The sequence below is a fragment of the Pezoporus wallicus genome, unplaced genomic scaffold, assembly GCF_028554395.1.
Source record: "Pezoporus wallicus isolate ANWC-B61680 ecotype Strahan unplaced genomic scaffold, APGP_CSIRO_Pwel_v1 scaffold_6446, whole genome shotgun sequence".
NCBI lineage: Eukaryota > Metazoa > Chordata > Aves > Psittaciformes > Psittacidae > Pezoporus > Pezoporus wallicus.
This window is the reverse complement of record NW_026636264.1, coordinates 7747874-7774261: the sequence shown is the minus strand read 5'-3', so window position 1 is coordinate 7774261 and position 26388 is coordinate 7747874. Positions and strand designations below refer to the sequence as shown.

The following is a 26388-nucleotide window of genomic DNA, read 5'->3' as shown; positions in this document are numbered from 1 at the left end:
TATAGTTAGCAGAGAGGTCTCCATTTATTCAGTACTCCACTATCCTGAGAAGGGAGCTTATAAAATGGATTTTTCAGATTAATCTGTCTGTATAAATATAGGACACAACTGCATGTCTGGCAGTGGGTTATCCCAAGTGACATAGTAACTTTTTCATCCTGTGTTCTATACTCTATGTTCCTAGCTCCACGCCAATATCATTGATAATGCACTTTGTAGGTAAGGTTAGGGAAGAATAGAGGTGAGGCAACAGTTAAGAAGGCCATATGCTGGGAAAGAGATTTAGGAAAGAAAGATTAAGGGTAAAAAAGGTTGAATAAAGCAAATAGCATTTAGGAAAATGGGGAAGGTTGTGTCATTTAAGAAGTATTATGTTTTTGTTTCAGTGCTGGTGAGAGAAGATGCATATATATTGAGGCTGTTGATATGAAGAGAGCCAGGAAGTCTTGGAGTTGTGTACTACATGAACTCCCTAGTATTGCTTTGACTCTCTCAAATAGGAAAATAGACCCAGCTTTTTACGTTAGCATTTTCCATTACAATTACAGCAGCAGAGACCTTGTAATGATTGCACAGCTGCTGTGCCACCGGTCTGAAGGTATGACAGAGCTAATGCCACACAACAATTCACTGCTGCCCCTAGACCAGTGTGGGATCCTCTGCAATGCAGTGTGGCACTGCAACCATGACATCTTATATCTTGAAATTAGCAATCCACAACTGGTCTCTGTATCATCTGCAAGCAAGTATGTGGTTTCGCCTGCATGATGTAATGCTGTGCACTCAGACATACCATGCTAAATAAGTATGAGCTCAGGGGTACTACGTGCTACCCATCAGAGAGCTTGTGGCTGTCAGCAGGAAGCACAATACAAGAGCAATACAAATCTGCGAAATGATGTGGTCATCCAGCATCATGGCATAAGTAACTGGATCTTCTCCCCAGGTGCTCCTCACTGGCTCTTGCTGGCTCCACAGTCCTCTCTGGACCATGTGCCTATCACAACTTGCTGTCGTCACAAAAGCAATTCAGACACTGAGAGAAATGGGGTAGAGGCTGTGCATGGACGGTTTGTGCATAAAGGAATGAGCTGAGCCTGAGGGCACCCTATTTTGCATATACTCTTTCTCCCAAAGAGGTCTGTGAGCATCTCATTGTGCATGATGGAGCAAGCCAGTCTAAAACGAGAACCATCTTTAAGAGTAGCCTGGCAGAAGTAGCACAGATAGTGTCACTGATTGTTTTTTTCCTTGTATCATTATTACATTGTGTCTGATGATCTATTTCACATAACTTATGTCACTGGGGTAATTCCATCTGTTCTCTTTCATGCACAGTGATACAGCTGTAGATAGATATGTCAGCTTTAAAAAGAAGCACTTCCTACTGAACTGTTCTTACATCTTGTAATCAAGATCTTTTCAGTTGTGGCTAAAGTGAAAGGTATTCCAAAGCAAACTAAAGCTTTTAAGGTTCAAACAACCCTAATCAATAGATTGTTTGTCAGTAACTTTGTACCCTTTTCACCCTTAGTGGCCATGAAGTTCTCTGAAGGGAACAGATGACTTTTTAACTGCCTTTTCTCAGTTAGAAGACTGTATTTCATCTTTTGACACTAGAATAAAATAGATTGTTTTACCTAGTTTTCCAGCCATGGTACCAGATTCTTTTTGAGTCTGCAAAGTGGATTCAACTGACCTGAAAACTGGTGTCAATAATATCCTAGTTAGTTATGGTCAAAATCCCATTTACAATTCCTACGGTCTAGAAATATTTTTGAGCTGAGCCAATGCTTTTAAACTGCATCTCCACTTAACTGATTGTCTCTCCATCATGCAAGATGTCTGCATCCACAGGTCACACTGGCTCTTTCACAAGATATCAGGAAGCTAATGTAGCTTAGTCAGCTTTACAGTTTAGTTGGATACATTTTCTAACATCCCCACCCAAAAAAAAAAAAGGTGTAAAGATTCCAAGACCCTGTCAGTATAATCATTAACCTGTGGGTTTGCTATCACAAGAGAAACAAAGAGAAAATTGTTGATGATAAGAAACAAGGTAGCATTCTAGGAAATCTGTCTTCCAGATCAGATGTCCCTGTGGTAATTTTGTATGTGGTGCAGAAACAGCACAGCTTTTCGTCTGCACTGCTATTTATAATGCAGGTTTCTGAATTCTCAGCTTGTCTTAATAGGCAACCACATGTTCTCAGGAGTTACTGGCTCTTAAGCACACCACTCATAGAGGATGCAGTCCGGAAGTGTGTTGGATGCAAACAAAGTAGAAATCTATAGCTACTGTCACTATATCACAGCTACATTAGAGCAGTGTCATGGGACTAGAGAGGGAAGGTTGTTTGTCAGGTGTGCACATTCACTTCTCACACTTTTTGTGAAGTCTGTTCTATCACACAGATTTATCCAATTAAAAGCTCCTGTTTCAAAGTGTGAAGTAGTTGAGAAACAAAATGTAGCCATGAGACAGCTTTTTGCCTCTATCCTTTGCTTTCTTTCTGGATGTAGTTACAGATCATTTAGATCTTTCCTGATAGATCTAACTGTCAGTGGAGATAATAGAAGAAAAAAGTGATGGAATTTCCAAGAGTAAACTCAGAATTATTGCAGAACTGAACAAACAAGTAAGGAATGCCCTTATTGCTCACAGCATGATGATCTCTGATTTGAATAACCAGAGAGTTGGCAGGGACCTCTTACTACAAAACACAGAGAATTATATTGTCCTATAATTTTTATCACTATGCTAATCCATGCAATATTTGTTGCATACGGTCTAACAAGCTTCTCAATGCTACAATTCCACAGACACCAGTTCAAGAGCTAAAATAATCTAAACCTCACATGATCAAACTATTATTTTCCCATTTTCAGAAGTAATTTTTCTTAGAATCAGAGAATGGTTTGGATTCGAAGGGATCTTAAAGATCATCCAGTTCCAACCTCCCTGCTATGGGTAGGGACACCTCCCACTAGGCCGGGTTGCTCCAAGCCCCATCCAACCTGGCCTTGAACACTGCCAGGGATTGGGCAGCCACAGCTTCCCTGGGTAACCTGTTCCGGTGTCTCACCACTCTCACAGTAAAGAATTTCTTCCTTGTATCTAATTTAAATCTACCCTCTTTAAATTTAAAATCATTCCCCCTTGTTCTATCCCTATATATCCTTGTAAAAGTCCCTATCCAGTATTCCTGTAGGCCCCTTTAGGTACTGGAAACTGCTCTAAGGTGTCCCCTGAGCCTTCTCTTCTCCAGGCTGAATAAGCCCAGCTCTCTCAGCCTGATTTCATAGGAGAGATGCTCCAGCCCTCTGATCATCTTTGTGGCCTCCTCTGGACTCCAAGAGCTCCATGTCCCTCTTGCGTTGGGGGTGAGTTATTTTACATTGACACAACAATTCTATTCACATTAGAGCAGTGCCTCTAGCAATATAATTTTACAGGTAGGTGGGTAAGATTGAAATTCATTGCTGTGTTACATGGAAATACCACTTGCAGTTAATATTCTAGTAATGTTGCTATAGTCAATTTGACTGGACGTTGTTACAGACCTTACAATAATAATGCTTTAACTGTTGCCCTGAGCATATGAAAACTTCCCATGTAAACATCTAATTAACGGTCTTAAATTTACAAGAATCTCATTTCAATAAAATTAAAGTTTCTGCTGTTCATACTGCTGAAGTTCATGTTAACACCTTAAGCACAGCATAGTTTGGCCATTTTGAGCTGTGTCTTAGCCTAGTAAAAATAAAAATAAATCCATGTAGCTGAATGAGTTCCAGTGAGGCAATGGAACTGGATACACAAGGAGGCTGCTGAAAGCTTCATCCCCGGCAGTGTTCAAGGCAAGGTTGGACAGGGCCTTGAGCAACCTGGTCTACTGTGAGGCGTCTCTGCCCATGGCAGGGGTTTGGAACTAGGTGATCTGAAGGTCCTTTTCTTGGAAAATAGAAATTTCCATGGAATCACAGAATGGACCCTAACTGTTCTATGATTCTATGAAATCATGTCATTGTACAACTAGCTAAAGTTCTGCCCCCTTGAGCACCTGGTCTGTTTGAACTTTACCTCTCAAATATCAAGTCTTCCTTCAAGTACTGATATTGCTTTTCTAGCTAGCAAGTGAAACATGGAAATATCTTAAAGTAACTAAAGTTTTTCCCATGTATTTTTCTTTTCCTGAGGGAATTATGAAGTACTACAAGCACTTTATTATTTCTAAAGCTTCTGAGGAAAACAGAAGAAGTTAATAATTCATTACTGTCACTTAGGAACACGGAAAAAAAAAACACAACTGTGATAAAAGACTTTTCCTTGAAAAGCAAGGAACCCAGCAGAATATTTCTGGCATTGAAATAGTGTGCAAAAAAGGGAAACAAATTTAATTATTAAAATATTAATATATTAAAATATTTTTAATTTTAAATGGATCAAGAGTATAATATGGATTGTAAAAGTACAAAAGAATATTTTCATAATTTCAGCATAATTTCAACATGTTTAGAGATATACTGTCCTAAAACAAATGGATTTTATAAAAGCTTTTAAAAGTACTTTTGGACTACAGTGCAGAGCAGAAAAAATCTTAAATAGTCTTTCCTACTCTCTGGGATACTTACCCTGAAATACCTTCTGAGGAACTCTTTTAGCTTTTTACTTTACGCAAGACCAAGCACATTTTGAACCAAAATAGCTGGGCAGAATGACAAGGTGCCAATTAACAAAGTGATGCTAAATTTTCAAAAGGTAGCAGTTGATGTTTCTTACTTGAGTGTACCAGAGAAAATCTAGAGTAATTTAAGTCTTTTTGTTTGTTTAATTTCTGTAGGTAATAGATTATTCATTTGATCCTCTGTCCCATTAGCAGTTAGGCTCTGATTCAATTTCAGACCTTAGCAGATATTTAAATTTTAGGACCTTTGTATCATTATTGACATTAATGTTATTAGCAGAGTTCTTAAAGCAAACTATGTGCTGACGTACTGGTCTGAATAAGGCATTAATATGAAGCACCGTTTAAACGAATAATGACCTGCCTACTCATACACATTAAACAGCACTCCAAGAGACCATGTTAATTCTGACATGTTGATAGCGTCCAGCCTTTACTGCTCAGCAGCACTGCAGAAATCATACTTATTGCCTGTGCTTAGAGCAGAAGCCACATTTGATAACAAAAACTGACTTTTAGTGTCAGCCACTTGAAATTATATTTGCATAGGTGTACACCTGTTCACTGGCAAGAGCTGTGTATTTTCATGCACAAACGTTACTGTGCAGCAAACGACAAGGACAAAATGAGAGACCTGGTTTTAGCTCCCTTGAAAAAAGACTGCCCTAAGACAGTTTGCATAGATTAGCTTAAATAGAGCTAGAAGTAGTTTGCAGTACTTTAATGATAAGTCTTAGCATATTCCTATGCATATAAGAATTGTGCCATTATAAATGTTAGAAAATCTGAAGAAAATCCAAATAATTTTATGCTTTGCCAAGGGACATGGCCAAGCATAATCTTGTTTCTAATTAGGTCAATAATATTTAAATAAAATTATTCCATCTAGGGTGATAATATAAAATATGCATATGAAGTGGATGGCATTCTGCTTTCTAAAGTGGTTTTACTATAGCAATAACTTATATCCATTTTCTTCATAAGTTAGATGCTTGTACAACTATTGTAGAGGAACAAGAGAAAACAAGGGGAAATGAGAGAGCCTACAGCCATTCATGGAGAAATAAAGGTTTCAACTATTTACAAATACATGTCCTGATTCTTTGTAATCTGCATTAAAGGATACTGAAATCCCATACCCAAGCTAATGTTTAATGAAGAGATTGCTCAAATCAGAGCACTGGGAGAGGCCACAGGCTAAATGAGTCAGTGTAGCTTCTCCTAATTTGCATCTTTAAAGTTCTTTTTTTTCCCAGTATGCACACAAAACAATTTCAAGGGGAAAAATTCTAATCACTTCAATAAGTTACACTTTTCTTTTACCCATTTACTAGTTGTTAAAGTTTGGAAAGCTTTTAACTAACCTCAGTGCTTCCCTGATTGCTCTATTTTTTAAAGTCCTATAACAATTTACTGTAGTCTGAAAGATAACATAAAAATAAATAAATAAATAGATAACTGAGAAAAATAAATGTATGTATTGCCTCATCAAACTACAGACTACTAATTCTTCCCCCCCCCCCCCCCCAAAAAAAATGGCCACACAATTGACTTTTGGGTTTTTTTCACTCTATAATTGCTATTTAAAGAGCTCCAGGTGTAAGCTGCCTGGTATTCATTTTTATTAAGATCCAGACACTGTGTAACTGCCTCTGCTCCAAGACTTCAGTAAAATCCTGAAGGTTGTGTAACAATTGTAACATTTCCTGCCTTAACTGCTCAGCTCCTTCAGCATCAAGACTCCAGGGTCCACTGCAGCAGTTTTAAACCATTTCTAGCCACAGCATCAAGATATTTATTTGTGAGCATCCCTATGCAACAGACTGAAAATTAGAGTTTCCCCTTCTCATTATCTGTAGCTTGATGGAAGTCTGTGTTCACAGATTTTACATGTGATAGGGACAACAAATGCACATCCTTGGCCTGGTGGGTCAAGGTAAAATTGTCCCTGGTGATAAGGAGAGATGAGATTTTTCACCATCTAAACCAGTATGTCCTCTGCTGTCTGTAAATAATATCTGAGACCTGTGGTGGGTGGGACCAGAAATTTATGAATTAATAGTTTGCAAGTATCTGGACTATTAATAGTTTTCATTTATCTTCAAGAATTAATAAAAGGGAAAATAATCACAATAATATGGCAGGCAGAATAAACCTCGCTTTTTTTATATCAAAACAATGATGACAGTATTTCCTATTTCTTTATCCTTCCACTCAAAATAAAGCCGAAGATTGTGGTCACTCTCACAAGCTTTCTGTGCATAAAACAGCAGAAAGGAAAAAACTTGCTTCTTTTTAATCAAAATACTGTAAAATAAAGGACACTTCTTTAAATCCTGCCAAAATCCCCATATGAATAGCTCCTAACTATCCTATTCTACCCAGTCTTCTTCTCTGAATCACATAGAGCCCAAAGGAACCTGAATTTTGTCATTCTCATTTACAGGGAGCTTCCATTCTGATTCAGGTTAATGTTCATCTTCATCAGCACTTTTTCTTACCTCTCAGTCAACACTGATTAAGAGAAGGCATTTCTGACTTCCAAATACCATCAAAGAACTTGGTCTCAGAGAACACCTTTCTGTTCACATCACCATCCCATATTCAAACAGTATAAACTTTAATCCTTTCAGATAAACCAGCACATTCTTTGTCAGGGAACTACTCTCCCTGGTATGTAATTCAACAGTAAAAGAAGAACAAAACTGATGATATGACTGATCTTTGTGAGCTAAAGCATTTTTATTTAAACAAATGTATTAAGAATGTTTCCAATTTTATGTGTTACTGCTGAACAATAGCTTTGAGTAGATTGCAAATATTTTTATAGTGAAAATAAATACTTGGAAATATCATGTGAAAACAATAATTACTGAGTATTTTGCAGCCTCCCAATGTCATTCTAGGTCCAATCCTCAAGCCTTAAAGAAGAAAATTTACACTCTTATTCATGCTTCTATGGCTTTGTAAAAATTCTCAACCTAGTTTACTGGGTTATGCTGTCATTAACAAAAAGAGCATTATAGAAATACCACTAATAAGAATTTCCAAAATATAATACACACAGATATCTGATATACATTCAAATTCAAATTCATTTTCAATGTAGCTTTTTTCACTATTAATCTGGTTTTAACAATAGCTTCATGGGCATAAAGTATTCAGTGAAGCTTATGGTTAATTGATTTCTGAGAGGTTTTCAAAGACCAGCAGCACACTTGATGCTCACCACCACCATCATTAACAGACTTTATATCCCATAATTCTTTAGACTGCCTCTAACATTGCACTATGGGCTTGAGTCAGCTACCCACACAAACTCCTGCCACCCTTTGAGAGCCCTACAGTACCATCCTTGCTCACATCTAGGCTTCAGAGAGTCACTTTTAACACCTGCTGCAAACATCTGTGTCTCAGCTGCAAGTGATTAGGTCCTCTCACAGGTCTTGTGTCACATTTGTCAGCCCAGTCCAGCTCTCTTGGATACCTTACAGCTATTTCTATATGAGCACGTAGTATGGGTTCATAGAAGAAGCAAAAACTTGAAACTGTCCACATTGTCTAATTCTGCATTTCTCTTTGGAATAGTTCTAGTCCCATTCAACATACTGGATGCATATTTGTAGCTGAAAACCAATGCTTTCCTAAAGCATCCCTCACAATTTAGTGTCAGCTGAAGTTCTTGTGCTCAGACTGCTTCATTTTACAAACCAAAGTGGGGACAACTGGGAACTTAATTTCTGAGTCACACTCTTGATATGAAAACCAGCTGGGATTTTGCCCCTCAATCATGTCAGGTCATAACAGGCACATCTGAGTAAGTCAAGATTTCAGGTGAAATTTAGTTTCAGGTTGAAATATCTGAATGTAGTGGGAATCAGACATTTAAACTTTTTTACTGTAGATAAAGGTTCCACTGGCTACTGAAAAGATTCATGAATTAATATGTAAAGTAGAAACTCATCTCACTTGCAGACACCTTGGCTTTCACCCTACAAACAGCCTCTAGAACCAAAGGTTTTCCTTCCTCTCTGGTCATCCTGATGACCCTCCTGAGTGCCAGCTCAATTGGGATGCATACTGAATACTCTTAATCAAAATGGTCTTATATCCCACATTATGGTTCCTCAGCACCTTATGAATTAATTCCTTCATAATTAAAATTGCTGCAGGTTGTTATCTGATATATACTGAGGTTGCATTTGCCTTTGCTGCATGGTACTGTTAGTACAGAGCCACAATCAGTGCTTTTCTATAGTCTGGTGTTCAGTGTCATCAAAGCCCTCCTGTTTGATATGCTGATCTTGCTGTATCAATGAACTGATTATTTCATCAAATTTCTTTTTGCATCCTGGTCATTACGAAAAAAAAAGAAAGATAATAGCACAAAGGACAATTTCTCTTCCAAAAATTATTTTTTCTCTTCTATTCAACCTCTTTCTTAACCATCTTAAATTTCTGTGTGAAACCTGTTTAACCAGGCATGTGAATTTCAGCATGAAAACCATGCTCGAAACCCATGGAAGATCAAATCTGAATTCATTTTCTCTAGAAAATGTTTCTTCTTATTAATTGTTCTAACAATTTGATCTTGTTCCATATACTTTAGTTATGTTGAATTTTATCCCATGTCAATTTGCTGTCATAACTCAATTGTTCTTTCCTAATAATTCCTGCAGAAATCTCTTTTGCTAGTGATCTTAAGCCAACATGCTTATTGACTCCAAGACAGTAGCACTCATCTCTTTTTCTCCATGATACTAGAGACAATTTTCTGTAGAGACACTAAGGTCGTGTGCCTCTTTTCTCAGAGTCCTTAGATGGACAACATCTATCTCTATATGAGATTACAACAAGTTTTTCTTAAATATGGTAATCGCCTAACTATCACCTTGGTGACTCTCTCCATCCTTTCTCTATCCATTCATCTATCATCATCTTTCCCTCAGTTTCTAATAAATAAAAATGTAGGATTTTTTTCTTTAATTATACCTAATTCTATCCCACCCCCTTTTCTTGTCTCTGCTTACCTTTTGTTTATGAAGCTAAAAACCCTTTTGCTATGGTATTTTCTTATTAAAATATGCAGGCATACGATGCAGGTGGTCTCTCTGTGACTGAGAGATATTGGCAGGAAGGAGGAGAAGTCTATGTTCCTGCTGTGTGCAGCAAGTGTTATGTGAATAAATAAATCATTTCAGTTTCCATCATAACCAGCCTCTGGCTTTTTTCCCAAACACACAAAGAAAGAACAGATGAATGTGAGGCATTTTAAGGAAAGTATTAATTTCTGAGCCAAATAATTCACCAGCAAATGTGTTTGCAAATCCTTTGATTGAGAGATTACTCTTTTCCTCATGGATAGCAAGAGCTTTTAGCGAAATAGAAATGTAGCTGATAATATGTGTAAGATTCATTAGATAATCTTCCATATGCATCTGACTTTCTTTTCCTCCAAGCTCAGAATGAAAAACAGTCTTATATCAGGACTTATGCTGCGTATAAGTTTTTATAATTTGTAAACATTGTAGGGATGTCCTTTCATTTGTCTGATGCTGACAGCATATTGATGAAAACTATTACTGTTATGCAAAGGATATTGTCATACTAATGATACGGTGTCCTCAGAGCATTGATCAAAGAGCATATTGATAGGAAAACAAAACTTGCACCAAAAGGAAAGAAAGGACTTACATTCCTGTCAGTTCCTAAAGCAGATCGTTGGAAGGTGTGACATATTATAACAAAATTTCAGCCTTTCTTGTTTGTTGGAAAAAAAATCCCAATACTTCAGAACTCTGATACAGAGGCATTTTCTTAATGCGACTATGTTTTCTATGAAATTATTTTTAGAAAAATAATGTGACTGAAGTACTGATACATATTTGTTTAGGGCAAGATGGGAGATACATCATCAGATTGCACTAGGGAATTCGGGAGCTGACATGTCCTTCCTCTGCCCCATTCACTTTTGAAGCTATTATTTTTTTCTGTCTCTCTGCTGAAAGCAGTGAATGGTTTCACATCTGAAGTGAATAGAAGTACATTTTTCACTGGAATGAAATTCTGTTATCTCCACCACAATGTTTATAAACCTCAGATAATAAAGCACCATTTTTTCACAGAGTTAGAGAATGGAGGTATTTTTCTTTTTCCGGGGGGGGGGGGGGGAATGCAGTCTCATATTAGTGATTTAGTTTGGCACATTATTTAATCTTAAGCCTCTGGTAAATCACTCCTGGTTTAAATCAAAGGTAACATCTTTGCATTTTAACATGTCTAGCCTAGAAAGGAAATTCCTTTTTTTGGCGGCTGAAATGCCCAACCCAGACCTGTTAATCAGGATGATCAAAGCACCTTACTCCTGGTTAAATACTTCTCAAGAGTAAACAACAGCATCGTACCCTGCATGATTTCTGATCATAGACTCAATAGGGAACTCCCAGCAGAAGGAGTGCTAGCAGTCACTACATTGACGTATAGAAAGCCGTCTCTGGAGAGGTATGTCTTAAAAATCCATCCATCACTGGGGAAGAGCCACCCATCTACTTAGTTAAGACTCTTTCTCTAACACAGAGAGAGGTCTTTCAGTGTCCATGCCTGCCAAAGGGCTTCCAGCCTACATCTTCCAAGTACTTTGAGAAAGCCAGAACCACTACCCAGCCTGGGAAAGGATGTACAACATTTGCAAGCAGGGCGTCGTTTAAATGCCCTGTTAAGAATTGCCATGTTCCTTTTAGGATTGTAGTTCTCCGTCAGAAAGGAGCAATGATTGTTTAACTGTCTTCCAGGGCTGCAGGTTTAACATATAATAAATTCAGGGGTTTGTCATTTTAGAACAGAAAAAATGTGTTAATTTTCACTTCTATGTAGCTTCATGATCTTTAGGATTAATACTGTGTAAACAAAACCAAAGTCTGAAACTCCTAAAGCAAATGATTGAAGAACATTTCTTACGAGTATGCTTCAGTGAGGTTACTTACCTAGAGATGTAGTGGAGCTGAAATCATACAAGACTCAAGGAAAAAATAAAAGCTGAGCTACAATAAAGCAGAGCTATGTAAGTCCCTATGCTACACTGTATAGTGATGCCATAAATCATATTTAGACAAGATACAATTAATTTGATGTATTTTTTTCCTTGTCCTCTTTTACATTTTGCTTCCCATTCTTCTCAGATTTAATTTTTAAGGTCATTTTTGTCTAAATTAAGTAACTTGCGCTTGATACTGAAATGTGATTTGACACTAATATAGCAGCAAAACTTTAAAGACAAATTATGAAGAATCACCTTTTTTACTTTTTACAAAAATGTTCATTAAAATTCACCACTGATAAGTGTCAAAGGATACTAATCCACTGTTGCTTCCCCGAAACGTTTTGAATTAAGGAAGGAGAAGGAGTAAAATAGGTTTATTAGAACCTTTTTGAAACAGAATAGAATCCAATTATCATCCATTGCTACAGAGGCAGCAGTCCTTAATCCTATTTATTAGCTCTAAAAGATATCATCATGGAATTTGGCTGCTAGTATGGGAAATATATTTGTATCTTCCATAAGAAACATGGGAGATGAGTGAGCTGGGTACAGGGTGGTGAGGCACTGGAATGGGTTGTCCAGGGAAGTTGTGAATGCTCCATCCCTGGTGGTGTTCAAGGCCAGGTTGGACAGAGCCTTGGGTGACATGGTTTAACGTGAGGTGTCCCTGCCCATGGCAGGGGGGCTGGAACTAGATGATCTTAAGGTCCTTTCCAACCCTAACTATTCTATGATTCTATGATTCTATGTATTTATGTATTTATCCTTTTCAGAATAACTATACTTCCACATGGGAGCCTGCGAATCCTTAACGCTTCAAAGTCTGATGAAGGTCGGTACTCATGTCAAGGTGTAAATGTATTTGGATCTGCAGAAATCATTGCATCAGTATCTGTTAAAGGTATGAAAAAAATAATGATAATGATGATTTCTCCTTACCAACATTTCATTATTGCTTAATATCCCCTGCCAACCATAGAGCAACACTGTACAGGCAGAATAAAGTATTTTTAACAAGCTGGGGGCGCTAACCTCCATCTGATCAAACATCCTATTCCTGCATCAGAAAGCAAACCCCACCTGCTCTCTCACAGTTATATGTCAGAAGTATTAGTATATATAATGAATCACTAAGGTTATAAATAATTCTATATGTAAAAGAATCAATATCCCTTTTAACATATTTTAGCTTATTCCTACCTCTTCCTGCATGGGAGCAAAGATTAGGATTGAAGCAATAATTGTATCAAATATAAATCTAAGGAAAAGTAGTTCTTTAGGACAGTGATAAAAATCAAAACAGTGAGTTGCAGTACATTTCTAAACCACATTTTTGACACTTTTCAGATGAATTCTTATATGATCAGAGGTTTTATTTTAGGTGTTCAAGTCTTCTGACTTTATTTTTCAAGCTTCTTCCTATATTTAGTGTGCCTGGAAGCACCTTTTTCTATTTTAAGTAACAAAACTGAGATCTTCATGCAATCACAAAATTCCAGGTGCTTTTTCTGACTTTTTCTGAGTCTCATAAAATCAATTAACTAATGCATCTCAGAACTCCTATAGATTGTGTTTAGGATCCTGCCTTACTGCTTCCTGTACCTTCTGTTCACCACTGCCATGTGTGCATTATGAATATATTTCAGTATTTGACACAATGTATTTGAAAAAAACAGTAAATGTAAGCTCTTAGTAGACTAAACTGAACTCAATCATATTATTCTCACCTTGCATTATAACTGGACTTTCATCTAAGTGTTCCTAATCCATCTATATTTTAAGAACCTACAAGAATAGAGCTGACTCCCAAGAAGATAGAGTTAACGGTTGGAGAAAGCATTGTCCTCAGTTGCAAAGCCCTTCATGACAGCACACTAGATGTCACTTTCTATTGGACACTCAATGGGCAGCCAATTGACTTTGAAAAAGAAGGTGGACACTTTGAAAGCATCAAGGCAGTAAGTGACCATGCGTTCGGCATCTGTATGCAGTGAACTGATAGAAAGTTGCATGCTTTTACATGTCTCCCGTTTATCAAATTCTGACCAAATTGAAATATAACTGGTTTCTTTAATGGTTGGAAAGAAATACTACCTGGAGGAGGTGCAAACTGCAGGTCACTAGAATTACTGCAAGTAGTTATAATCAAGACGATATTGAATGTAAAGTTATACATCCTATTATTAGTGAGGCATCTGATGATCTTTGTGAGGGAACAGAAAGCAGTTTGAATGTAATTCTCCTTACTTACAATATTCCGCTGATTTTGATACAGAAAGGATGCTGCTGTAAGCACTGATGTCTTTCTCACAGATAAAATGGCTGTTGGAATGCCTTCACCTCCCAATGCTTTCATCTGCCTAGTATATATTTTAATACCTGAATAGCAGTGTACTTAATTTTCCAACTGCCCTGCATGAGGTAAGTTCTAGCTGGGTAGTCATTATTTAAGTCAATAAGAATCATATGGAAAAAATACGCATACCAATTTCAAATATTACCCCTAGATTCAAAAACAATCTGACCAAATAGCCTGATAAAGTCATTCAGCTTTGGCTGTTGAATGCAAAATGGTTTGAACTTTTCTTAGTAGAAAGAAATCTCATAGTGTGAACAGGTTTGGAGATAGAATCTACAGTCATTTAACTCAATCTTCCCACTAATGAAATGTAAATCAAATGTTCATGTTATGTTAACAGAAAAAAAAATGAAGCTCACAAAGATCAGGAAATTTTAAAATTTAATGTATCTGAGTACAATGTACTGAAGGTATCTTAGCATTAAAAACCTTGTCAGCTGCAGTAAATTTATTCTTCCGCTTACCTCTATGGAAGTTATAGCATTGTTTTTGTTTTTTTTTTAATTTAGTTTTACTTCAACAAGTTTTCAGTTGAAAAACATTAGTCAGGTGTATCTTAGTTTGAAGGTTCTTGCTGTACTTATCTTCATCCGAGGAAGTCCAATACTCAAAATCCATCACTAAATATATAGGAAGGAAACCTATCTGAAGTGTCTTACATGGTTCCTTCAGTGCATTTCAGCATCTTCTGAGCCGAAGAGAATTTTTAATCGGTGGGAAAAATCCTCGGACTAGGAAATTTTCAAAGTAATTAATTAAAGTAAAGCTAATTTAATGTAATTTCATTCCTTTCATGAAAACAGGACTTTGTAGATTTTTCATTTGTTAATTTCATTTCTTCAAGAGAAAACCCTCAAACTGATAGAAGTAAGACTCATCCAAAGGGAGAACCTGGTAGATGACATACTAGGACTCTTTTCAGACAAATATTCATGCAAAACTCACTGAAATTACCGATTTGTTTATTGTCCTGATATGCCGTTGTCATTGTTACAACTAAAATTTTGCCTAGTAGGTTTAACCAGCTGTTTTAGCATGAGTTTAGGACTTCCTTCTCCCTTTGTTGCTAAAGAGTCACTGCTCCTTTAGTAGGTGAAAATGGTATTAACCACTCATGACAGTCAATGCTCAATGTCTAAATGACTAAGTGGATTAAAAAAAAACCAACTTATTAAGTAAATGTATGGCATCCTTCTTTTTAGAGACACACCAAGAAATTTTTCTTTTTTTCCTAAAAAATAGTTTTTTACAAATAGCAAACTTTGAAATAAAAAAATAAAATCAGGCTGAAGAGAAGGCATTGCATATTTTGCAAAATACTACAAAATTAGGTCCTACCTTGTCACTGTTAAACCAGTGCTGAAATAGTGAAATCTGTGCAGCTCTAAAGAAATACCAAAATGAAGCATAAGACCCTTATATTTTTAGACTGGGCAATCTACATTTGCCTTTATAAGATTGCTCATACAAGAGATGGTCAGGCCATGCTAAATTTACTTACATTCCTAACTCATTTAAGTGTCAAGACATTTCTGTTACAGCCGGGGGAGGTGGGGGGGGTGGTGAACACTCCTTTTCAGAACAGAGCTAACAAAACATGACCCGCTTTTATGAATGCTGTTGGAAACATAATATGACACATCCTTCTCCCTCTTTGAAAAGTAGCAGTTAAAATATATGTAGATTTCCATTCACCAAAAGGCATCTCTTGATTTTTACATTGTCCCAAAATAAAGATGAATCAGTTGAGAGATGCAAAACTCAAAAGTAGCAATTGTGGTATTACAGGATTTTTATTTATTTTTTTTGTACACAAAACCTCTATAATTCCCATAACTACTCATTTGTGGAATGTTGTCAATTGTATCTCATTATCATTTCCATTAACCACGTAAGTATGTGAAATTAATCACAAGGATGAAAATGCATTTCTTTACTTCATTAAAAACTAAAGCATGATCAAGTACTAAGGGAAAGCAAGATAAAATGAAACTCTTCTATTCTTCCAATCATGTACCCTATTTCAAAGGAGTGATACACAATATGATAAAGACACAGGTTTAAGAACGCAGAGAAAAGGAACTTGAAGAAAATTTGAAATCTGATAGAATTCCATCTATATCCCTTATTTTGCATTTCTGGATGAAATATGTTTTAATTGCATGAGCTAATCCTGAACAAAATGCTTTTTTTATGCAGGACACTTAAGATAAATTATATCCCTTCTGTGCATGAAGTTATACATCTGTTTTGTTCTGCAAGCACTGACACTTCATCAGATAAAAAAAATGTTCAGGTTTCTTTGGGTTTTGTTTACTTGTTTGAAAGCCTGACAAATTGAACATTCTTTGAACGAATTTTGTTAATAACAAAACCATTGTCAACCTTTCACCACTGGTTGCTTTGCTCATACTCTCACTGTGGGACACCCAGGTGTTAAGTATGATGAACATTTTGATGCTTAATGCAGTGCTATAAAAGCTATCATTAAAGTAACATTTATTTGGGCTGTAGATAAATTTTCATTTGCTAAAATAGCACACTCCCCAGCAAATGCAATTAAAAGGAAAAGCTCCTCCTAATAATACATATTGCTTTGCTTGCTTATAAATTACATCTGCAGCCTTTTTACAAAAAATAAAGTGTTACCATTTTTCATACTGAGAACTAATTTTTGTACAAATTGAAGGCATTTTTGCTGTTATTTACTGAGCTATCAAGGATTTAGTACCTGTGGCAATTTAGGTACTTCAGGGACTTGCCTGACAAAAGGAGAAGTGTGGAAAGGATGTCAAGTAGAACAAAACTCTGCATGAGAGGAATATTAAGGAAAAGAGACCGAACTCCATTGCAGTGATAGCTGTAGACTGTACTCTATGAAAGGAAAGCATCCCAAAGGCTGTGTGTGCTTAACTACACAATATGCTTACTTTATAGCAGAACAGTAATGCAAAGGGTTGCATATGCCCAGAGTCTTCTGGCACTTAGAAAGTCTTGCTCTGTCTACCAAAAGTCTTGATAACATTTTAGGTTCTGTGAGGGGCAATTTTGCATGGAAGCCTGAATTACTAAGATTTTGTTTTAGCAACAGTTAGTACTTGAGCACAGAAAATATAGACCTGCTTGCTTTTATTAGGTTAACTTTGATTTTCTGTCTGTTGTGCCAAATCCAGAAGTCCTGTAGAATTTTCTTATTCTAAGATCTCCACTAACTTAATTTTGTCCTATGGGTATCCCTTTTCTAGCTTAAGACATCTTATTTTGTAAGGAGGTTTTCATTCAGCTACCATCATTCCAACTCTGTGTTTGAAAGCCAATACTGTTTTCATGGCAGCCAAGAAAAATGATTTATTGTGGTTATCCACAGATTGGTAAGCAGCAGCATTGCTCTTAGTGTCCCTCACCTTCACCTCCATGAGTACCTTTCAGACTAAAAAAAGTGATTTAGTCTCAATATCTTCTTGGTCTTTGATCTTAACTTAAACTGCCACCATGGGAAGCAATAAGCACAACTTGTCATGTTATATTTTACAGTGGTCATTTGTCCGCATGGAATTGAATTGCAATCTGCGGTTTCACTTAGAAAAGACCAGTAGATACAGACCACCCAGTACTTTAACGACTCTCTAGCACTGGAGACTTCAATCTGATACCATAGAACCTGTGAAAGAGCATAACTTTTCACCTTTCCTTACATTTTCAAGTATCTCCTTAGCTTGTTGAAGTGCTTTGATCATGTTTTAAAAGTTAAGACTAAAATTTCCTAAACGATTTCTAACTCGGCTGCACTAAGTTCTATGCTACATAGAATCAATTAAAACAGCAGGCTGTTAATATTAATGTCTTTCCTTTTTATTTGACATTAAATAAAGCTAATAAAATAGGTGGTTTATTTAACACCCTTCTTCCTCCCCACACTGAGGAAAACAGCGATATTCACAAGTCTTGTAGAAGATATGTGCTTTTCTATTCAGGGTAAGACTGCTATATCAACCTCATCACTATTAATTTGCTTCATTGTTTGTCACAATACTTCCCTCCTGATGGAAAAGGCTGAACACAGCCATCACTGTCAGCTCAAATCTCCAGGTATTTCAGCCCCATGCTCATTACCACGTTTTGCCCATTTGCACGCTACAGCAGTTAAATATTCTAGTAATCAGAAGCAGTTTCAAAATAAAAAAAATAAAAAAAAAAAATCTTTTCTTTTGGTAACACAGATTTGTCTTAAACTAGGGAAGGTACAAAATGGAATAAAGACTTCTGGTCAAAATACTTTGAAATGTGTGTTTTTTAACTGGTAACTACGAAACAAAACCTGAACACAATGAAGGCCACAGTCTAATAATGAACTTTACCATAGGTTGCTTCCGGGATATAAACACTCCCAGTGAACTGATTGAATTTATAGACCTACCTGCACGCTGTGTTAGAATGGAACATGCTGGACATTTCCCAGAAACAAAATTGCACATAAAACTGGTGTACTCAAGTGCTTGTGGCTTTGGCTATGAATAGAGAGCAGGGGAGAGAGATGATAAGTAACACCTCCTCTACTTAATTTTACTTTGGAGAGGAGAGATAGATGAGCATTTTGGAAAATCTCAACATTCCTGAATACCAATTATTACAAAAAAAGTATTTCTTTCTATACCAGTTTATTCTATTAAGCTATTTTGTACCATTCATTGTTTACAAGAAGAATTCTAAAGAAAAATATCTTGGGATAAATAGAAGACTTTTCATGACAATCCATTTTTTCCTGTTTGCTTGCAGCTGATCGGTCTTTTAACTGCTTGGCACAGTGTTAACCTGGGTAATAACAGCACAGCCAATCGTTTGAATGCCTGATCAATATCTGCCTTCCTAATGCTAAAGCCTTCCTTTTATAGCCCTGCTGTCCATTTTTCACTTGCAGCATTGCAACCTTTCTCCTGTGCTATTGTAGCACTCCCTTGCAGTTCTTGTACTGCTGATCTTCTTGTTTTGTTCTCGTGGCCTTGCAGCTGCAAACTCCAATTGGGCTCCTGTGGTGGGGTCACATCAGACAAAGCTCCCACTGGCTCAAAACTAATGAAATTTAGGATTTCACTAATGAAATCCTAATCACGTGCCTGCTTGTCATTCTTCCTGTTTTAATGTCTTCTCAAAATGGCACGTGTCCCATATGAGTTTTGCTTTCGTTTCTGCCGTTTTCACTCATCCCTGTCACCAGCTTTCCACTCAAATCGTATGTGTAGCTTGATGCTCGTTTTCCCTCTTGCTGCATCTTTGAACAGGGCACAGGTACCACGTATTGTTCAGTCTTCCTTTTTTCCTTATGGTAAAAACAATTCAGATACAGAACATTAATTCAGTAACATGAGTGTAGTGGGCCTCTCCATCCTGAAGCTTGCCATTTTATATCCCATCTTTTTTCCCTTTCCTTCCCATTTTCATTAATTTTTCTATGTTTTCCTTAATCCATAGATTTCACAAAACTATCCCAGTATGTGACATGCTATCTGACGTTTGATACTCGTTTAATTTCAGCTCTTCCTCTGCCTTCTCTCAATAAAATGAATCAGTCATGTGCAGCAATTCAAGTTACACCTTAAAGTCCTCCCTATCCACTCCTAACACCCCAGACTCCCTGGCATCTGTTGCCAACAACCAGTGCTCACCCAAACCAAATGTTTTCATTATTCTAGCATTCTTTATTCAAAATGCTCAAAAATGCTGCCACTGGAAGGGCTCACACATCCCCTAAAAAATTCTGACTGATCCAAAAACCTGAAAGCTTTTAAATCATCTTACTTCTTACACATGGGGAAAATGCAACTGGTGTATTATCAGGTATCCCTCAGTGAACCTGTGTCAGCCTGGACACTACCATTATAATAGTACCACATGCCATTAATCACAATAAAAATGATAACAAAAATTTTATCTTCTTTGTTCCAACTGTGCTTATATGATTAAAAGACAGAAATCAGAATATGATTTTCCATTATCACTATATCAACAGAGATCTGCTGCTTTTTAACAGATTAAATATTTGCGATTTGTAAACATCATAAAGAGTAAACAGGCAAGTGGCTGATGTGTTCAAAACTGAGAATTTGCATAAAATGTCACTTAAATTGTCCTGAATATATTATGAACAGAAGTTGGCTTGAAGCCAACAATCCATCATAATGTACAAAGATAACATTTCTATGAGGTTATTCTGTAATATAATTAGTTTGCTTCAGATAAATTCACCAAAAAACAACTCCATTGCTAATCAAATATGTCAAACAATCAAGATCCTAAGTGTGAAATCTTTTTTTTTTCGATTTAATCTGTCTAAATTTCATTACTAAAGGGTATTTTGCTAAATAACATGTGCTAGTCAGGAGTTAACCTAACTTGTGTGTTATCTGTAAAAACTCATATATTTTAAATAATCATTTAAGATGAATAAGATAGCATCAACAATCCAGGTCTTTCATGTTTAGAATCAGATCTCAGTCACATTTAATTAGTGACCATTGTATTACTGTTATCAGTTTATACAGAATATGACCTTTCAAAAAGTTTTGGTACTTTTCAAGCTTTCAACCTCTCAAGCATTCTCTTCTGTATAGAAACCACTGTATAGAAACCACTTTGTAGGAAAGCATCTTCACCTCTCTTTATCAAGAGATTTAAATGACAGCCAGCAAGCCTCGGTAAACCCCTGTGGTCCATAGTAAAGACTTTCATCATAAAAGTCTTCCTGCACTGGCAGTCAGTGTTTGCCCAGTCTTTTCTTTTCTTTTTTTTTTTTTGCCATGATTTACGCTTTTGTTGAATCATGATCATTTATAATAGTCTCAGTCTTTTTTAGACATATTCTTACCAAGCAGAAAGGCAATTTTCACTGCATGTTGTCCAGGTTGAGTTCCCAACCCGAGTCATAGGTACAATAATAGGCAGCCCTTCTAGACTCCAGGTCTTTGCAGTGCGGAAGCTGGGGGCTGCAAACCACCACATTATCTCTTTTGACTACTCAGTATTTTGAACTTCCTTGCCTTTTTGTCTCTCAGAGCTTCATTCACAGAACTGCAGTTGGAGTGTGGAAGGGAAATATGACGTTCAATGTGGGAAATGAGCTGAATTATATTAATGAAAGCTAGAATTGGTATAATGAAAACAGAATGATTTAAGGCTCCTTGGCTTCATGTGTATTTTCCACATGTGATCCTGTAGTTTGTACATATGTGGTGAACTGTGTAATAATCAAACCAATGTTTAATTCTTCCATGGAAGAGGTAGGGGGAGTAAACAAGAGACTTACTAGATGATAAAAAAAATGTGCTATGGTGTAACTGTGAGCTCCAGTTCAAATGCTGGCAGATTATAGATTTTTCTTGTGTAAAGACTTCAAAAGAAAAGGCTGGATACTGAACGAACCACTTTGGTTTAGAGATAAAAAATAAGTAAATGAATGGACAGATTAACAGGGAGGTTTCCTAGCAACTGTCTCGAGATAATGAACTGACTCTCATGGGAAGAATAAGTGTAATTCTCTTCACTTGAAGAACCACATGTAAAAGTTATTCTACTCCGAAGTAACTCACAACCTCTTAGGATTTATGAAATGGAAAGGAAAAAATCCACATACAATTTCTCTGTGGGGATGTGAGATGGCTGAAGACATATTAACTCAATAACAGTAACCTCTGCATGTTAGGTTTTTTTCCCCCCTTCTGCAAATGCCCATCACTAGGGCAGTGGGTGCAAAAGGTGATTCTCATTGAGCAAAGTATGCATATTATGTGCCTCTTGAGACCTTTTTAAATTTGGGGAGGTATCTCCGCAAATGCTATGTATAGGTGGCACCGATTCTTCTTTAAAATTACTTCAAGCAAAACACCTTACAAGTGAGGCTAATAAAATACATTGCAGACACTACTATGACCTCAACAACTTTCCATGCTGGAGCAGAGAGAACAATAGATTGACACAGCACTCAGCACTGGAGCCACTCAGAAGCTGATGAATGGGATACATGTTAGCATAATATGAATTAGACAATAATTTGTGGTCCTAGAGAGAACCATTAGTCATGACAGATAGCATTGATAGCTGTATTATTATTTATTCACCGCTTAATGAAGACCAGAATTGTTTTCATTATTACACTAAGTCCATAGCTGATGCCGGCCTTGAAGGTTACATTTAGCTTTCCTTAAACTCATTAGAAGTTGGTTGTTAAACCTGTTTTGTGTTCTTTTGTATTGTTTTGTTTTAGGACTTAGCTTCGGTAAATTACAAAATATATTCCACACAGAAGAAGTTTATACTGAACAAATATAAATACTTTTGATACTTTGCTGAATGGATAATACATGATATTCAGAGATCAAGGAACATAGATTTTTCTAACAAAATGCTGCTTGGAACTAGTGCAAAATGCAGCCTGTCAGAGAAGAGCATGAAATTAGTGGATTAAAAAACAGCTTTTAAAAACATACACTTAACAAAGTTGAAATTTATATGTAAACACCTCTTATTTCAGCTTTGAATGTCATTGAGACCACATAGTTGCTGATACACCAGGCTTTTAGTCTAGATGAGAGATCTTCTACACTGATTGCATCCATGTCACCCAGGTTTTGTCTTCCCCAAAGGGGAGGGCATGTCTCTGCTTCTACTGAAGTGTTATGTCTTTTTCCACTGAGAGAAGACTAAAAGCAAAAGATGAGGTTTCTGATCTTAGATACTTTTCTTCATGAAGGGTCTGCTGCATTCCTGCTTAGCAGTTGGGGTTTCTTTAAAACTGACAATTGCTCAAGTTTAAGCAGCAGCTGCAATGACATGGTGTGGAGATTTTCTTAAGACCAGGAAGACCAGCACACCAGTTTAACACCCCAGGCCCTCTTGTGGCCTTGAACCTCGTATTGCAGCATAAATTGATCAACAAAATTATCTGTCTTCCAAGACCTGGAAAAGTCTGTAAAATTAATAAAGACCACTTTATAAATACCACTGAACAGCAAATAATATGGTAATTTTTAGAGGTCGAGGTCAACCATAGATCCTACTTATCTAAATAGAAGCTAAAATGTCTTCTTTCCCATGATCAGAAATCAAAGCATATATCCATTTGTATTAAACACAGGGAGATTAATTTATTTCCACTCAGACATCATAAACAATGCCGTCTGCACATCCTGTTGTGCTGTAATAAATGTGTTTCATGGGGCTCTATTGTACTGCACTGCTCTCCACTTACAGCAATGATTCTTTCAATTGCTGCTTGTCTGCCCAGTTACAAAGGTGTAGAGATGAAATGCATACATATTTTCCTGATAAGAAAATTAGGATTCACACAGTCATGAACCCTTTTGAAGATAGTGACAGCCAAGATTTTTAACAGCTCCTGAGCAATGAAACCAGACAGTTGCTATCCATTATGCTTTTCCTCCCACTTAACAACAAAACCCACATTAAATGTAAATTACCCTTGAGAGGGGACAAATGTGGACTGATTCTGGTGTTATCCTTGTAATAGCTGAGGCTTTGTACCAGAATTACTAATCATCTTGAGCAGCCCATGTTTCAATGGCTAATAAATGCTGCAATGCTGGACAACTACAAAAGAACTTGTATCCTGAAGTTGACTCCGGATAAGAGTGTGCGCTCTTCTTTTACATTTAGAAATGTAAAGTACTCAGATACTGTTTTCCACTGATGTGATTTCTGATATGTCAGAGCAAGAATACAGGAATTTCACTATACCCTGACTAGTCTGAGTATCTTCCCTCCAGCAGCATCATTAACAAGGCCACTTCAGAAGGCAAAATACTACCTTTGAATTCACACTTTTAGATTCAAAGGTGCAATGGATCAAGTCTTTTAGATCTTCACACATTCCCTATGGTCTCGATGGCCCACTTGATGTCTCACCTGTCTTTTCCTTCTTTGGATGTGAATATACTTCAGCGAAGATTTTGCCTTAGTGCTGCATTGAATATTATGATAAATTCAGTTCCAAAGATGCAAATGAAGAGAAGATTGGCTGAAGAAGGAATGCCAGGGATGTGATGAAAGGGAATTCTTCTGCCGAGAAAGGAAAAAAAAAAAAAATATATATAGAAGATTGGATCTTGGAACAAATCCTAATTCATCTTGTCTTTGATGAGCTTGGCATAAGAGATAGAAGTATGCAAATGACAATTGTGTGGTACAAAAAATCAGACATGTTACCGATAGAGCAGGTGATGAAAATGACACATGGGGACAGACAAGAAATGTAATACTTTAAAGAACAAGGTCATGTACATATGGACAACTGGTTATAAAGTGCAAGCTTGTAACTTTCAAATGATTAAGAAGGATAAAGTTCTGATTTTATCTACCTAAGCACAGAATAAGTATGTGCCAAAAAAGGCAAATATGAATCTAGATGAAGTCAATGACATATTTGCAGCACTGCTTGAGAAGTATCAACTTGTACAGCATTTAAAGAATTTATTTTGAATGCAGGGAACAGTCCTACTAATTCAGGATTGAAATTGCTCAAATTAGAGCTACTGCACAGGAATATTATTACACAGGGAAAGACTGCCAGTCTTTGCTTGATTAGCAAAATAAAAACAGATGGATGGATAGATAGATAAATAGATAGACAGATAGATCTGAGAAGGGAAATGCCAATACTCAATAAATGTTTCTTAAAGTAAAACACAAACGAGTTGCCTATAGCCATTTGTATATAATACTTATCATACATTAATTTGTATTATACTATATTAGCTGTGTAGTAATCAAGTATTAATATGTAACATATAAAATGCAATATAGGGTATATGGTAAATATAATTAACTATAGAAATATATAATGTCATATGTAATATCCTACTATATTTATTACATTATACCAGATTATATTATATACTACATACTACATATTTTTATATATATTTTATATATGCATAGTATTATATAAGCTCTAGATAATGGTTAATAGCAGAATAATATAATAGTGGTTTATACAATACAATATTATTTATAATATACTGTTATACATTATAAACTATATTGGGTTTTGTAAATATTAAAAATATGCATTATATATAGTAGGTTGTGTATTATATAGTCCATAATTACATTATACAAATGTTATGTGGAATGTGTAATATAATGTTATTCAAACTGTACATTTATGCTGAAAAAACTTAACATTTTAGTTTCACATATTGTGGAAAGTAGCAATGATAAGATAATTTTGAGATATTTGCAGGACATGGTCTACACTCAGTTAATACATTAAAGTTATTTCCATTTTAATTTCCATTAAAGTTATTTCCATTTGTAATTTTAAAACGTAAAATTATTTCCATTTACTCTTTACTTCTTGAAAAGAACAAAAATACTTTACAGTAATTTGCTAAAATTGTAAGTGCTTACCTTAAATCAAAAATGTCGCAAGCATTTTTAGGATGCAGAATTGAGAAAGTAAATTGTAATTGCTACACCATGCGGTCCTGGTGACTTCTGTTCTCACTCACCTGTTCTTTCCCTGAGTAGTGACTACATTAAATCAACAATATCTATGGACTTGGATTCTGAATCTGATGAAGTGAGATATATTGACTCCATTCAGTTTGGATATAGCAGTGATTTTGTACATGTAAAATCTAATATTACTGCTTTAAAAGGCAGTTTGACTTTTCCTTTTTTCTTTTCTGCTCATAACTTTGGGACCTTGTAATTACTGTTGGCTGGAATACTAAAAAAAAATTGAACTGATTCTCTGTGTACACTCATTCAGGGTTTGCCTAGCACAGATTTTGGTATATAACAGATTTCAACAGGAAAAATGTGAATCTGTTCATATTCAATCATATTTAGTATTAATTTCCTCTATGTTAATAAAAAAAAAAAATTATCTTTCAAGTTACCTTAATTTCATTACACTAGCAAAACATTCTTGAAATGTCACTGCACTGTAGGGAAGAGGAAGAGGAAGAAAGAACCCTTCATTTCTAAGAGGACTTTTTTAATACCAAAAGGATTGTGTCCAAAATATTTCTGTTCATCTCCTTAATGAATTTCTTTGTACTAGTTTGGGATAATTTTCTTTGAGCATGCAAATATGCACAGGGTGTTTTAAGCGAAGTCAAAGTTATTAAAAACCTGAAATCCTGTTCTTTAATCCCTATTAATAATTGTATAAATGCAGTGTTCTGATAATCCTTGAAAGAGAGTATTAGGGCTCATACATTTTTAAGATGAAAGCTGCAATGATGAGTTCCTCACACTGTGCAAAACTCCCTCACTACCTTGAACAC

General features: G+C 36.2%; 1 protein-coding gene across 5 annotated transcripts in view; it reads left to right on the top strand.

The window, feature by feature from the left end:
• The window catches only part of CNTN5 (contactin 5), a 643809-nt gene that overhangs the window by 564351 nt on the left and 53070 nt on the right, over window positions 1-26388 (top strand). For all 5 annotated transcript variants that reach the window (XM_057399803.1, XM_057399799.1, XM_057399798.1 and 2 more), the window contains 2 exons: window positions 12501-12628; window positions 13510-13685. In XM_057399803.1, the coding sequence (XP_057255786.1) occupies window positions 12501-12628; window positions 13510-13685 (304 nt within the window). The remainder of the gene's footprint in view (window positions 1-12500; window positions 12629-13509; window positions 13686-26388) is intronic.